The sequence below is a fragment of the Podarcis bocagei genome, assembly GCF_964188305.1.
Source record: "Podarcis bocagei genome assembly, chromosome: 1".
Classification (NCBI taxonomy): Eukaryota; Metazoa; Chordata; class Lepidosauria; order Squamata; family Lacertidae; genus Podarcis; species Podarcis bocagei.
In genome coordinates this window covers 48,488,050-48,504,491 of record NC_138125.1, presented here as the reverse complement: position 1 = coordinate 48,504,491, position 16,442 = coordinate 48,488,050, and the positions used below count along the sequence as shown (strand labels likewise).

Genomic DNA, 16,442 nt, shown 5'->3' with positions numbered 1-16,442 from the left:
GCCCCCGGAAGTCTCACCTGATTGTAGGTAACTTGGAAAACTAAATAGCACCAGCTCTAATAAGGATCCTTTTGGGGGTGGGGTTTCATTTTTTGTGAAAACTTTCCTGTTCTTCAACATTTTACGTGTCCAGAAGAAAATCTGTCCTCCTGTTCCATGGCTGCCAAGTTTATTCAGAAGTCTGTATGTGGGAATGACTCTTAGGACTTTTTCCTATATATATGACACCTAGCATGTCATGCTTAGTAGTAGCAATAGCAGCAAATTCCAGATAATGTAAAGTTTCAAATGTTACACATGAACTCACCAATCTCCTTTGATTAAGGTGATGGTACACCTACTTTGGAAGATGGAACCTGTTTTTCCTTCTTTGAAAGCCAACGGGATGTTTATCCAAGGATTGTTGGATGGTTTAGCTGAGATTCCTGCATTGCAGGGGGTTGGACTAGATAACCCTTGTGGTCCCTTCCAACGCTACAATTCTATGATATGCAGCAGGCAGGTAGCAGAAAATTATCCTGACTTTTTGTCTAGTAAAAATTGTCCCACCAGTAAGGTAGTACAGCACATCTAGAGATGTCACCTGCTTTGATCTCTGTCTTTGTCCTATTTGCATAGCCAGGCAGCTATCAATACTGTGCCAGTAGAACCAGGGCCGGCAACATTAATTTGGACAACTTGATGTTTGTGGCTTCATCAGAACACCATTTGACTTAAAAGCAGCTCACCAGTGTAATTCTTCATACTCCATCTTCCTATTACCGTATTTTTCACTCCATAAGACACACCTGACCATAAGACGCACCTAGTTTTTAGAGGAAAACAATAAAAAAAATATTCTGAATCACAGCCTCCTCAGGAGGAGAGCGGTCCCCTCAGAGGCTTGGGAGGGAAGCTGCGTGCCCGTCAGCCATATGGTTGGCGGGTCACAGCTTCCATCCTAAGCCTCTGCAGGGATCACTCTCCTCCCGCGGAGGCTTGGGAGGCTTTCCTTCTCCCCACTTTTTTCTCCCCCTCCCCAAGCAGCACAGGCCCCTTTTCCAGCCTCCTCCTCTCTATCCCTTTTGCCCAAACTCCTCAGCCAACATCTGCAATTTCTCCCCTTCGTTGATGCCTCTCCTTTGAATTCTACCATGACTCTCCACTCACGGCAACCTACCTCCTTTCCCGCTTCTTGGTCCCCCTCCTCTCTGTCCTCTTCCTCCCCTCTCTCGGAAGCTGCTTCTTCTCACCATCCTCCGGCCAACATTCCCAGAGCCATCAGGGGAAAGGGGAGTCCATTGGCAAAGCCTCTCTCAAAGAGAGCAGCCCAGGAGTGTGGGGCAACCCAGGAGGGTGTGGCAACGGCGCACACTGCACTCGGGTGATTCAGCTCCAGGCACCACACATTTGCTCCATAAGACACATAGACATTTCCCCTTTTTAGGAGGAAAAAAGTGTGTCTTATGGAGCGAAAAATACAGTATCTGGGGCAATGCTAATTACATAAAAGGCTCAACTTTTTATATATTATTTCTTGCCCTGATATTAACCATAATAAACAGATCAAATTACAACAGGCAAATACAATATGGTAAGTTCATTATGTGGCCGAGATGATAGTGCAACTTATTCTCTCACCAACTTTAATTTGAGGGTAATATGGGGTAGAGTCAGGAATAAATTTAATATGTAAGTTCAAAAACCAGAGTACCTGAGTTTATTTCAACATTACACTGTACTGTTACGAAAAATTAACAAAGGTAAAACTTTATTGATATATAAAGCATTATGGACTCAAAAGCTTATAAAGAGAGTGATTGTTCCAATTATTTACTGAGATAGTTACCAAGAAAATTTTGAAATTTCAGCCTACATTTCACTTCCAATTATATGGATTCTGTAAAACAGTTTTGAAAATATTTTCATCTACTGCCAACACCTTTCTTCAAAGCCCAAAGCATAACTTGCTCATTTCTTCACATAATCCTGCCACACATTTGTTATTCTGTAGTACATGTAAAAAAGAGGGGTAAAATGAAGATAATGATCAAGGAATTAGCTAGTTTTGCATTTGTTTTTTCTTGATGGTCTTTCCTGAAGCATCTTTTTCCAAGGTCTAAGCTTAATAAAAGAGGACAGGTTTCTAGCCAAATATATGACATTGGGGGTTAGGTACACTAGATGAAATAGAGCCTTCAATATTAAAATAGGGAAAATGCCAAACTATTTCTTCCTGTGTGTAGCTAAAGGTTTGCAGCTAACAGGTTTGTAAACAGTTGAAAAGAAAAGAGCCTTGAAATATCAAAGGTCCACCATGCAGTTGTCATTCCTTTCCTTGCTGTATTGCAGTTTAAGAGTGTAATCTTCTCTTCTGTCATTGCAGTCTCATCCGTTTCTCTGGCGGTCCTTTGGTGCTAGTGCTCTGTTGGGTGATCTTAGCTGTGTCCTTCTCCTCTAGTTTTGTAGCTTCAGGGGTTGGCTCTGGCTCCTTCTTGATCTGATCCACTGGAAAAATAAAACCAAGAAAATCTAATTCTAACAACTTTATATATCTGATTCTTCTGTAAGATTGTTTTCCAACACAAAACTGCCAGAATAAAGCAGTAACTTGAATTGCTGCATTCAGATTTTCTATTCGTACTGGAGAATCATAGTTTCCTGCACCCAGAATGTTTATAAATAAAGTGGTGATTTTTTAGGATCCCAGCACAGGGGACCTCACTATCTTCCCCCACTCACTCTCTATAGTGAACATGACCTTAGACAGTGGCAATATTATCATAAGCCTCAGCTGAAAAGAAAACTGCAATGTCTTTGGATTTGGTTCTGTTTAAAAACAATGACTGAATTCTCACCTGGAATGGGTTTTTCTCCAGACTTTTGCTGTGAAGAAGAAAAAGAAAAACAGTCACTAATAAAAAATACATGCATCTGGCTTTGGCATGATCTTGCTATTGTCCTACTAAGAACTGCTGCCCTATATAAAAAACCATTTAGTTGATTTTTTTAATTAAAAAAAAATCAAGTACAGCATGTCAATTAGACAACTTCTGTCTATATATATATGCTTGTTGACACTCTCAAATAATAGGTTTTTGAGGCAGAACTTAATCTTGTAGAAGCCAAATCTATAGCCTTGTGCAATGGCTTTCATTACACAAGAGATTTCCAAGTTACATTTTTGCACAGGAAAGTCAAATTATATCACTTTTAATAATCACACTTTTAAAAATCAAGTATGAAACCAGCTAACAAGAGATGCCCCCGGGTATAGGGCAGTATATAAATTCAATAAATAAATAGGTTGAAGATGCCAACCATAACAGATGCCAACCTTTAGGCTTGAATGACAGCTCTAACACCTACAGTACATAACCTTAATACATCCAATTGATGTACAGTGGTACCTCTGGTTACGAACTTAATTCGTTCCGGAGGTCCATTCTTAACCTGAAACAGTTCTTAACCTGAGGTACCACTTTAGCTAATGGGGCCTCCTGCTGCGACCAGCGCACAATTTTTGTTCTCATCCTGAGGTAAAGTTCTTAACCCGAGGTACTACTTCCAGGTTAGCGGAGTCTGTAACCCGAAGTATTTGTAACCCAAGGTGTTTGTAACCCGAGGTACCACTGTATTATCAGTTAAAGTGTTAGCCCAACTAATACCTGCACAAACTTTGGGGGAAATTTTTGCCTCAGATCTAGGAGTAATGCATCTACACGTTGTCTCTGGAAAATGGAGCTTGGTTCTTCCTTTTTTTTGGCTTTGGGTTTGGCTTTATCTGAAAATAATTTAGAGATTGTAATGAAGCATCCCATCAGAACATAAACTTTTAACTTTCTTTTATCTGTCCATTCTTCATTTACAAAATAAAGCTTCTTGTCTTCCTTAGTTTGTTAGTTTTGCAGCAGAAGCTAACATTTAATTTTCTACAACTTTCCAGAAAGGTTTCTCCCTTCTGCTTACTTTATATCTTCCCTAAGCTCCTTCAATTGATTTGGTATCCCTGCAGAATTAAATTAATGTAAGCTTTCACTTCCACCAACAGTGCCCCATCCTACATGCCCAGACACCTAAAATGACACTGTGTTGACACCATTACTTTTCTGGAATGTTTTAACTCTTTCCAACTCCTGTGGTACATTCATTCATTCATTTATAAACCAGCAGAACAGGCAGGCATTTCAGAGAAGTCAACACACCAAGCCCAAGCCCACAATTTCTATCAAGGGAAAAAGAGCATGTATTTTAAAGCCTAGAAGGCTACCTCGTTCCTCTTGATCTTTGAAATGCCACCAATAGCCTTTCGAAGGGTGATAGCGGCAGTAGGACATGGCTTCTTCAAAAGCTGACTGGATTCCATGTACTGCACTGAGCTTGAAAAAAATAAGTTTGTAACAAGATACATGATTTCCCACATTGTGCTATATTTTAGCCAGCCAACTCACAAAATAAATGCCATTATACATAGGTAGTCCAGTACTCTGAGTTTGGGGTGGAATCTCCCTGTACCTTCATGCACAGAGGATGGAAGATTGGGAGGGGGATTGAATAATACCATTGAGCCAGATCTTTCACTTAGGAGGTGGGAACACATGGAGTAAATGCAAGGTAGTCTGCACATGCTCAGAAGTAATTTCTGTACTACATATACATCTTCAGGGATCAAATATCTCCATCTTCTGAAGTTAGGTAGTTGGTAACCATTGAGGGGGCCTTCTGAGATGTGGTACCCCACTTTGGGAACACTCCCTCTAAGGGGGGGAAACCTATTCTGATACAGGGCATATTCAACCTTAAACTTAAGAACAATACACCATTCAAAAGTCAACAGTCCAGAACAACAGTAAATCTTCTTACTTCCTACAACACATACATTTTTCACACACAAAAAAGGTGGAGATCCTTTTTTCACACATTTTGCCCTCAAACCTGAGGACAAACAAGGGGGAAAACCCCTAAAGCACTTGCATTGCTAATACCTTCATTATAAGAATACAGGACAGAGACTTACCACTCTGGAGTTTACAACTGACCCCAAGTCAGGGGCCTGATAAATCACTCCAGCAATAATGTAATAATCAGCCAGTGGGGTAACTATAAAAGAAAAGCACAACATTAGTCCAGCTACCAAAACACTAGATGAACAACTGTCATTGCAAGTGTATTTGGTACATCAGTCATGGGACATTCAAGCCTACTATCCAAAATCAGGCAGAGTGCCTAATTTCTCTCATATGTGGATCAGACACACATGGCCCAGTAGGGCTCAGTTTGTGGGGGCTCAGTCTTCTTCCACTTTTTTTTACTTTTGAAGCAAGTATTGGGGAGAAAAACTCAATGGTTAGAGCAAATCTCAACCCATATTAAAACATGAAGAAAGCCGGGGGGGACGGACGGGATTGAATGCCTTTCTCCTCATGCTTTATTGCCAGCCCAACACTTGAGCAAAATAACATGGGAAAGAAAACATTTTGAGACTGTACAGTAATACCTCCATGAATGTCCGCCTCGTCTAGCGTCCATTCTGGCAAACGTCCGCAGCAAACCCGGAATTACCGGAACGGGTTACTTCTGGGTTTGCAGCTTGCGCATGCGCAGAAGCGCTAAATCACACTTTGCGCATGCACAGAAGTGCAAACTGCTCTGTGCACGTGCGCTGGCGCGGCGCTTTGCCCTGCGTCTTTTTGGCTAGCGGCAGAGCCTCCGGAATGGATCCTGGTTGCAAAACAAGGTACGACTGTACAGGCAAGCCTCAACCTGAGCTGTATATCGAGAACAAGGGAGAGGAGTATTCCTCCCTGTGTTTAGTGTGTGTGTCCCTCCCATTTTTTTAAAGGGAAAACATCCACCTACGGTAGCCCCCTGCTATGCTTTCATCACATACCCGTCCATGTTAATATTGTCTCCAAGATCTCCTACATGGTGAAGATACATGGTGTCTTTTCATGCCTTTACCTTTTTATTAAAATACCTTTTTATTTTCCCTAGACCTTTAAAAAATCTACTTTTTTTAGTCTGCTCTTGGCAATATTGCCATGCTGCATTTTGCTTTTGTTCTTTTATCCTTGTTACTTATGGGTATTTTTATTATTTCTTTTATTATGCGATTGCACTATCCCCTGCCCTAAGAGAATTTTTAAACAGAAGGTACAAGCTGTAAAACTATAGAAAAAAATGAAATGACTGCTTAATGGTTTCAAACAGTATGCTCCTACAGGACTGCTTTGTGTGCATGTAGTCCTTATTGTAAGTTCATTTTTAAAAATCCTGTTACTTTTCTTACATTTTTCTGAACACCTGGGGAGTCTTTAAATGAAACATGCAAATGTTCACTAGGAAAAGGAAAAGAAACCTGCATCTGTGTCTGGATCTTATCCCTGCAGACTACAGACCTTCAGGTTTGTTTATATCTGAGTGTGCACTTGTAAAATGAATTTTAATATTATTTTATATCTGGCTTTTACTTTCACTCAGTCACAGTATATGAGATGGGAAATTGCTGCTGTACTGCTCTCCAGGCTGCACTTGTTTACACTGAAATGCATTTGCCATTTTACTGCCCATTCGCTCAGCTTGGAGAGGTCCTTTTGGAGCTCTCTGAATTCCCTTTTTGTTTTAATGACCTTAAGCTGTTTTGTACCATCAGCAACCTGGCCTCCTCACTGCTCACCCTAACTCTGGGTCATTCATAAACAACTTAAGAAGTTTAGATTCCAATACTGATTCTTGGGGGGACTCTACTTTCTAGATGTCTTCATTCGGAGAACTGTCCATTCTTCTCTGCTTCCTGCACCTTAACCAATTCCTGATCCACAAGAAGTCCTTTCCTCTTATTCCATGGGAGCTAAGCTTACTCAGGAGTCTTGGGTGAGGTATTTTGTTAAAACTTTTTGAAAGTCCAAATGCACTGTGTCAACTGGATCACATCTATCTATATGCTTGCTGACACGCTCAAAGAACTCTAATGCATTAGTGAAACAGAACTTACTCTTCCAAAAAAATATTAATGATATTTTACAACTGCATTCAGAAGTTGTTCTGTTTGTTGTCACATCACCTGGTTTTTATTTATAATTATATATTGAGTTATATACTGCAGGTTTTGTTTTTAAGATTGACTATGCAGTGGCTTATTGCTTAGTGGGGAGGAATTACTCCTCTTTACATACAGGGATTATACATGACAAGCAATACATAGTTATAACAAGTCATCAACACTGCTAAAAACATAAGACTGCAAATAGGCATGTTTTTACCAGCACTATTTGCCTTTTGCCACAAGAGGGCATTCTTTTACTATTTCAAAAAGGAAATTAGACCATAAAACAAAATTCAGGAAGAAAATGTAACCGCAACATGAATTCTGGGAGCTAACATTTCTACCTATGCTTCCGTGAACAGGAAAACAAAAGCAGGTGGAGCATTCAGAAGTATGCATAGGCTATGATCCTTTCCTGTGTAGGCACAGCACCTAAACACAGGATTCTCATTTCTTTCCATCCCCCCACCCCCCCCCCAAAAAGCCACAAGCTGATATGAGGAATTGGAGGTGGAATATGCACCTTCTGTATGCCCAGATTCCTCCCTGTTTGCTCAAGATATGAGAGCTCCAGAGGGAGGTTAACTTGATCAAGCAGAACAGAAAGCCTGGATGGGGGTATGCAGAGACATAAACAACAAATTACTTCCTGTATGTGCACTGAGGGGAGGTTGAAGAACATAGCTTTGCTTAGCCCTGTGAAGATTCCTCTGTATGTGAGCACTGCATCTGCACAGGGAAGCAATGTACCTATCCTTTTTTTGTTTTTTGTTTCCATCTTGTCCTCCACAAAATACTGTACAAATCCTTACCATGCGTCGGACTCTGTCTTTGCTGCTTACGAATAATGAAGAGAATTGGCTCTTGTGCATGTAAAAGGATATATTCCACTCCAACCATTTGGCTGAAAGAATAAAGACAAGACTGAACAAGGAGATAAGGCTAAAGAAGCCAACTGAAAGTACAAGTCTCCAACTGACAGATCACACCTATAGAATCATATTTATTATAGAATTAGGAGAGACCCAAAAGGTCATCTAGTGCACATTTCCAAGTGTGCCTCCTCTTGGACCAAATCATGTAATAAATTGTCCTAGATCCTAGTAATTTTCTGTCAGTCACCTGATGGATCTATTTGCTCTAAATCTATTGGGTTTCATACTGCTGTCCTTAATAAATTTGTCACCAGCTGGACTCCCACCAAATTCACCGATAGATTAACAGCACCATAGGTAAAGGGGCCCCTGACCGTTAGGTCCGGTCGCGGACAACTGGGTTGGCGGTGCTCATCTCACTTTACGGGCCAAGGGAGCCATCATACAGATTCCGGGTCATGTGGCTAGCATGACTAAACCGCTTCTGGCAGACCAGAGCAGCGTACAGAAACACCGTTTACCTTCCCGCCGGAGTGGTACCTATTTATCTACTTGCACTTTGTGCTTTCAAACTGCTAGGTTGGCAGGAGCAGGCACCGAGCAATGGGAGCTCACTGCGTCTCAGGGATTCGAACCGCCGACCTTCTGATCGGCAAGCCCTAGGCTCTGTGGTTTAACCCACAGCACCATAGGATGATTTAAAATCAAGTGTTCATGTTTGGATTTGATTAGTGTGGTTATTGGATTCTGAATCTCTGCAGGTTTGGAAGTGCAACACTATAAAGGATCACAGCCACAAATCGTACTAACAAGGACTTCATTAGGAAATTTCAGAATATTCAAAAAGAAAAGAGTTATTGTACAGCATTTTCAGAGCAAATAGAAATAAAAGACAAAGGAGGTTTCAAAGTAACTGCTTACTAATGAGACCACTTAAATTGCTCTCTAGGCTCTTTTTCCAATATTAAAAAGAAACAGTGCTTGCTTCCTTGGGCTCATTAGTATGTCTTTCCCAATAAATATATTTGTTCATTGTTTATTTTGAATATACTTAATAAAGCTATCCTTTAACAGTAATAGATTATCTGAAGCAGTTATGATGCTCTTCATTTTGAAATGAATTTTAATTTAACATTAATTAAAGCAATCTTTTATAGTTCCAACTTTAGTTGATGTTAAAATATGCAAACAATTGTGTTGCAGAGCATTCTATAATCAACAGGAAGGTTGTCAATTTCTCATATGCATGGAACAAAGTAGATTACAAATGTAAATGCTTTAATCACTTTTGACACACAATATCTTCTTAGTCATTCAACATCTACCATTTCAAAACAGAATAAGAAATTTTCAGAAGACCACCAGTTAACAGGCATTTCTCTAATCTTACATAAGCCAGAATCATTGAACCCATATTTCATCCATAGCACAAGACAAATTGGGTAAATGTCTTCTGCTTATATAAAAGGGCAGGGCAAGCAGTTTAAGTGAATCAGCTGTCAAGGCAAACTAGGGACAAAGAGAGGGTGACAATTACCATTCTAAACCTTGTTTTATAACCGCAGGAGGAAACTTTTAGTCTCAACAGCCCAGATCCTCTTCTTTCCCCACTCCAGCGGGCCAGTTGTGAAAGGTGGGATGGACATAATTACCACAGGTGACTGGTGGGTGTTTAAGTCCCTTGCATAATGCTTCCAAAGCACGTGATAACCAAGTGGCTGTCAGGCACTTGGAAAGAGCTGCACTAGAAGCTTTGCCATCATTTCTCACACTCCAAGCAAAGAGCTAGCAAAATGCTTCACACAGCAGTTTCCAATCAGCCAGCTGGTTGTCAGGAAACTGGAAACTGCTGCAGAACAGGGCTTGCAGGCAATGCCAACTAACATATATATGAAGAGAGATGTAGCACTTGGCCATGGTGTCCCTGAAACAAATAGGACCCAATAGAGAGACCTGCCGGGATGAATCAGGTCTGTAGGCTGAACATTCCCTATTCCTGTTTTATAGGATTACTTTACCAATGTCTAGCAGTAACTTACTTTAGGTGATCCAGCGACAGCCTTTGCATTTTGACCATTTCATTGTTGCACGTTCGATCATAGAATGGGTTGCTACGCTCTGAGAAATAATCCAACACACTTCCACTGTTTAATATTGGAATCCAAGCACTATCAACCCAGGAAATTCCCAAGAGGTTATCTGGAGGAGAAAGAGAAATGAATGGTTAGCACAAGTATAGTTGCAATAGTGATAGTCTTCATCAGTGTGAGAGATTGTGTCTCACTGGTCAGCTACTGCCCACCTTAAGCCGGGCAGCCCTGGTCAATAAAATGCTGGTCCACCACTATCCACCTGCTTTAATGGGTGCATGGAGCTCAGAGTATGGCAGGATCCCCAAGGACCTGCTCTATGGGGAACTGGTTTCAAGCACCAGGAAGTTGGCAGACTTTCTCTAAAGGGTAGTCAATCTCTCAACTTTGTACAAAACTTTTGTTGTTGCTGTTGTTTGTTGAATTTGTATACCGCCCTATACCTGGAGGTCTCAAGAAGGGACGAAGCACACAAGTTTTAAAGGTGAAACTGTTATTTTTAAAATGTAATGTAGAAAGTAAGGTTTGAGGAAGCACTAAATTAATATGCAGAACATGTCCTCTGTGCTGGCTTTGATATGGGGTTTGCAGCAAGGCAAGTGTAGCGATACTTCTCAATGCTTAAGAAAGTGGATAAAGAAAGTTTGGAGCCAAAGCACAACCATTTTAAACCACAGTGGGAATCACAGAAGTTCCACTTGACTTCCAATCAGTGTTAGAAACTGAGATATGAAAGCTGGGCGCTAAATGGCACCTTAAACCTACGTTATGGGCCCAACAATGGAATATCTAGGCACACATTTTTATAACTGGAATACAAAGCTGAAAATGAATGAACTGAAGCTAAAATCTTAAATTCATTTTTCACATGGTCTAGTCCTCATCTGAAGGCTGCAAAAAACAAAGCCATGCTTCCCCTGCCTGCCCTCCTAATATTCTTAAGAGGGTCTCTTCTCCAGTCTTCAGAGAGTAGCTTCAAGTGGGGAAGCAGAAAAAGGTCCTCCTTTCCTTCCACTGTGCAGTTTTAATCTGAAATATTAAGTGCAGTACTGCACCCAGAGCTCAGAAACTGCTTGCTCTAATGAAATTCTTTTTTGCAAAATGCACCTAGAACAATGGGAGTTTCCAACACTGCTTCCAATGCAGGAAATGTATCCATAGTGCAAGATAAAAGGGTATGCAGAAGTGTCAGAAATGATGCAGGAACATACAGTAATATGTTTCCACCAATACTACTTGCAAACCTAGGACTTCTACTGCAACTATTCTAAGGTGGATGTCTGACTGGAGAGGAAGTTTGAGTGAACACAGATTGATTGCACAGTCACGAAAACAAATTGGTTGCAAGAGAGCTCCTGAGATGAGATGAGCACAGATTGATTGCACAGTCACCAAATAAGCCCAAATATCACCTCCGTGTTGCGTGGGTGCTCAGGACTCAACAGTTGACAGCTAGGCCTTAGGATCTTGCACTCAGCCGAAGCCGTGTGGCATGTTCGACTTCTGAGGTGTGTTTGAAAACTGAAGCATTTACTTCCAGGTGTACAGCGTTCGTAAACTGAAATGTTCGTCAACGGAGACGTTCGAAAACCGAAGTACCACTTTACATTGTTTCAGCAATCTTATAGAAAGCATATCTAGATGCTTAGGAAACCATGATTAATGCAGCATAAATAGGGCTATGAATAATACATATGCTGCATCAACAATGTGCTGCTCAAACTCCTGCATAAAGCAGAGGCAAGCAAAGAGATGGTCTTATTATTATGTAAATGTGCCTTGCTCCATTCTACTGCTATAGAGAAAGGTTTCTCTCAATGCAGCAATTTACCTTCTTTCATAAAAGCAGATTAAAATGTGGGAATTAATGAAACCACAGATGCCACAGATTCAGCAATACATATCCTCAATATTTTTTTAGTATATCTGTTCACTGTGGGCTTCTACCCATACAGTGGTACCTGGGGGTTAAGTACTTAATTCATTCCGGAGGTATGTACTTAACCTGAAACTGTTCTTAACCTGAAGCACCACTTTAGCTAATCCTGCTGCTGCCGCGCCGCCGGAGCACGATTTCTTTTCTCATCCTGAAGCAAAGTTCTTAGCCTGAAGCACTATTTCTGGGTTAGCGGAGTCTGTAACCTGAAGCGTATGTAACCCGAGGTACCACTGTAGTACAAACTAAAATACAGGAACACTTCAAAAAGTCACTCCTTTATCTTCAAGTGCAATACAAGACGGGGGAAAGCATTCCCACATTAGGGAATATCAGTGGAAACAATGGAACCTTTCCTGTGAAATTAATTAATAAAGTAGGAATCTGCCTGCAGTGGAAAATATCCACCTATACAGCACAGCACGAAGCCACTGCCATATGCTGATTTTGCAGACGTAGAGGTTCAGAAACATATTAGCATGATACCTGCAAAAATCAGTGTCAAACAGAATGACTTGAAAAGACTAGCTTTGACTGCTATTTCTAAATACTTCTTAAAGTACCGTAACTACAGTGGTACCTCTGGTTGCCAACGGGATCCATTTCGGAGGCCCGTTCACAACCTGAAAAGAATGCAACCCGCGTCTGCACACACGTGGGTCATGATTCACCACTTCTGCGCATGATGTCATTTTGCGTATCTGCGCATGCGCATGCGCGAGCGCTGAAAGCTGGAAGTAACCCTTTCCAATACTTCCGGGTCGCCACAGGACGCAACCTGTAAACGCTCAACCTGAAGCAAACGTAACATGAGGTATGACTGTACAGTCATACCTCGGGTTGAAGTAGCTTCGGGATGAATATTTTCGGGTTGCGCTCCGCGGCGACCCGGAAGTAACGGAATTTCGTCGCTCGCATATGCGCAGACACTCAAAATGACGTCACGCACGTGCACGGAGGTGGCAAAAATGCGAGCCGTGCACGCGCAGTCGCGTCTTACATTTACTTCAGGGTGTGAATGGGGCTCCGGAACGGATCCCGTTCATATCCAGAGGTACCACTGTATAGCCAACTCAAAATGACTAAGAAATCCTAATCAATACAATCGTACCTTGGATCCTGAACGCCTTGCAAGTTGAACGTTTTGGCTCCCAAACGCCGCAAATCCAGAAGTGAGTCTTCTGGTTTGCAAATATTCTTTGGAACCCAAATGTCTGCCATGGCTTCCGACTGGATGCAGGAGCTTCCTGCAGCCAATCAGAAGCCGCACCTTGGTTTCCAGACATTTTGGAAGTTGAACAGACTTCTGGAACAGATTCTGTTTGACTTCCAAGGTACAAATGTAATCATTCTCTTCTTCTTTGAGGTGTCAGAAATTCAGTTTTAATCATTTCAAAAATAAACATTAAGCTTAATGCCTCAAAGTAGTCTGCACTTCAGGTTATTCTTATAACAAAAAATGATGCAAAATGGGAACATGCCATCCCACCCCATTGGTGTCCCACTCAGTGTTAGAAAATCAGATATATAAGGTAATCGCCAAATGGTACCTTAAACCCGAGTTGCGACTGCCACAATGGTATGTCTAGGTGCCATCCCCCGTCCCCCGTGGAGATGATGATGATTCATTTCATTTCTATACAGCTTTATATTTTTTTAAAAAATCTCAAAGTAGTTTACAACACACTAAAACACTTTTTAAAAATCCAGAACAAAAACAAATTCAAGCTGCAAGGAAAGTATTTCAGATCCTTTTCTAAGTGACATTTTGCTTTCCCCATATTTATTTGCCTACTTAATTTATATACTTGCCCCAAAGCAGAAGCACTCTAGGAAGCCAGTGTGGTGTTGTGGTTAGAGCGTTAGACTAGGATCTGGGAGATCAGGGTTGAAAGCCCCACTCAGTCATGAAGCTCACTGGGTGACCTTGGGCCAGTCACAGCCTCTTAACCTACCTCACAGGGTTGTTGTAGGTATTAACTGAGGAGCAGGGGAAACCATGTATTCCTTGGCGGGGGGGGGGGAGGTGGGATATAAATGTAATAAATAAGCTCTTTTGATTACCTGCGTAAGAAAGGGGAGGCAGTCAAATGGAGATGTCAGTTGCCAACTTGGCATCCAGATATCTCCACATGGTCATAATTGGACCCGCACTAGTCGCAAATGGATATTAATAATAACAATAAATCTCATCGGGGGGGAATGGTACCTAGACACTCTGTTGCGGCAACCATAACCTAGGTTTAAGGTGCTATTCGGCAATTAACTTATATATCTGAGTTTATAACACTGCAGGCAACATGCCACTCTAGGTAGAATCTCAAGGATATATATAGTCCTCATGTAATGACATAAAGCTGAGAAGAGTACAAACCCAGAAATCCTTTCTGATTCAGTTTCAGTCTTTTTTTGAAGTCATCTGAACCTGGTGACTATTGCCACAGTGTGGAGTAGTGAACATGTTATTCACCTGTTTCTTTTGAATTTGTCCTGAACCTCCTGGCAATTTCATTAGGTGATCCCGAGTTGTAATGTTATTAGCGTCTTTCCTTTCCTTTCCTTTCCTTTCCTTTCCTTTCCTTTCCTTGTTTTGGCTACTCTCTCGACAACAGAATAATGTTTATAATTTCAAAAGCCCCAAAGCCACTAATATCGCTTCTAATCTCAGCCGCAGATCGGCGCAATGTTACAATGTCTTTGGGCGCAGGACTTATTGGGAGTCTTATAAAAAAAACGACAACGACACTTGATTCCACTGCGTCTTTAAAAATAAATAAATAACTGGAATTACTTTTATTCTGCGACTCCCACAAAGGTTTCGTCCACTCCCTCCTTTCCAGTCCTATGGAGACGACAGACGCCTGTCGACCCTGCTTTCTGCATCTGCCTCAGGGGCCCTGGCGGACATGGATGGCAAAATGGAGACACACGGGGCGGGAAGGGAGCCGGGAGTCAGTGGCCTGTCCTTAAACAAGGTGCCTAAGCAGATACAGTAAAGCAAAATAATCCAGTCTCCATTACCTCGTATGTCCACCGCCGCCATGGTTTCAGCGCCGCGCGTCGCATCCGCCCCGGCGCAATGCTATGACCTCACCGCACCATAGAGAGAAGTTGCCTAGGATGCCGAGCCTCTGAGATGAGGAGAAGCGAATGGCTAGAGCGGCGACGAGAGAGCCGAGCAGGGAGTATGCGTAGTTCCTTCAACGACTGGAGGACTAAGGCGGTTGTATTTTGGGGTTCCAGAAGGATTGCGCACCCCTGATGGGCGCTAAAAAGCAAAGGGGGTGAAATATAACTTTAGGAGTGAAAAGGGTGTCTTTTTAAGGATTTACATAAAAAAGGTCTAAGGATGCGATTCTAGCTCCACACACGGGAATAAGTCCCATTGGATATCAATAGGATTTGCCTCTTGAGTCGACGTGGTTAGGATTGCGCTGAAAAGTAAGTCACATACACACACCAGCGCTTCAAATGCAACACATATGAAGTTTATAGTTGCATAGTTGGTTGCAAATCTAACCCGCCAAAAAACAAAAGGCTAACATATGCGTCTAACAGCACATTTGATTTACACTACAGAAACCAGGTTTGGGGGCATGGAAGTAAGGACCAGGGGGTGATGGCGTTTCTCATGTCTGCTATATTTCAAATATGGTACTGTTGAAGTAAAAAAAAAAAAGCAGAAACTCATGAACAACAAAAATTGGCAACCTTAATTACAGAGGTGGATTGAGGGGGCACGACTGATTAGGTTGCACTGGGCACGGAGCCACAGGGGTGCCACTACTACGATGAATGAAAGGTGGGGCTGAAATTTGAGGCACCAAGGTCTGCCACTCTAACTACAAGCTATTTAATCTTGAGCCCAATACTCTACAAAAATGTGCTATGGAGCCCATTGAAATCATGCCTCCTAAACTAGTTGGCTGGGCTTAGTTGCTTGTGATCTGACCTCTGTTCTTTTAGGGTACATTCTTGAGAGGTATTACAGTGAGATGTCTTCTCAAAAATAAGTTCCACTGAGTTAAGTTGGGTACATTCCAATATAAGTGGATATAGGACTGCAGCCTTAGAATGGACTGTCTGCTGCTTGTAACCTGTAACCACTATTTTTTTCTCAAAAGTTGCACACACACTTTCCCCAGACCCGAATGCATTTCATCAAGTGTTTATAGGTTAAGGTTTCCTAATTCGTATTCATGATTATCATTCTACAGTCCAGACCCATGTTACTGAGTCAGTGTTTTTTCAGCTGTGCTTCCAGAATGGAAGGAGGTAAGCATGTGTGGCACCTGCAGAGGAACAACAAGAGGTAGGGGATTGCTCAGAATCTACATCAGAATTATTGGGTATGCAAATCACATCCAGTGCAGAGATAGGACTACTGATCTATGGTAGGCAGTGGTACAGTTAGGTAATTTCAGACTCTAGGTTTAATAGTCTTGGGGGTGGGAGGAAGCTTTTTAGATGGCACTGTGTCATCTCTTACTTCTGACACCAGTGTCGCATGCCATACC

At 41.8% G+C, this 16,442-nt stretch overlaps 1 protein-coding gene across 2 annotated transcripts; it reads right to left on the bottom strand.

Moving 5' to 3' along the window:
* Positions 1 to 1,672: 1,672 nt before the first annotated feature.
* MED6 (mediator complex subunit 6) lies at positions 1,673 to 15,095 on the bottom strand. 2 transcript variants are annotated; one of them, XM_081186462.1, is made up of 8 exons: positions 14,947 to 15,095; positions 9,939 to 10,098; positions 7,837 to 7,928; positions 4,997 to 5,079; positions 4,250 to 4,358; positions 3,648 to 3,763; positions 2,838 to 2,865; positions 1,673 to 2,487 (listed from the first exon to the last, which is right to left on the bottom strand). In XM_081186462.1, exons 1-8 carry the CDS (start codon positions 14,966 to 14,968, stop codon positions 2,357 to 2,359), a joined length of 741 nt encoding a protein of 246 aa, XP_081042588.1. In that variant the 5' UTR covers positions 14,969 to 15,095; the 3' UTR covers positions 1,673 to 2,356. The 2 variants fall into 2 exon arrangements, with proteins under 2 accessions (XP_081042588.1, XP_081042589.1); XM_081186463.1 differs by lacking the exon at positions 14,947 to 15,095 and adding an exon at positions 14,717 to 14,907.
* Between the last annotated feature and the right edge of the window lie 1,347 nt (positions 15,096 to 16,442).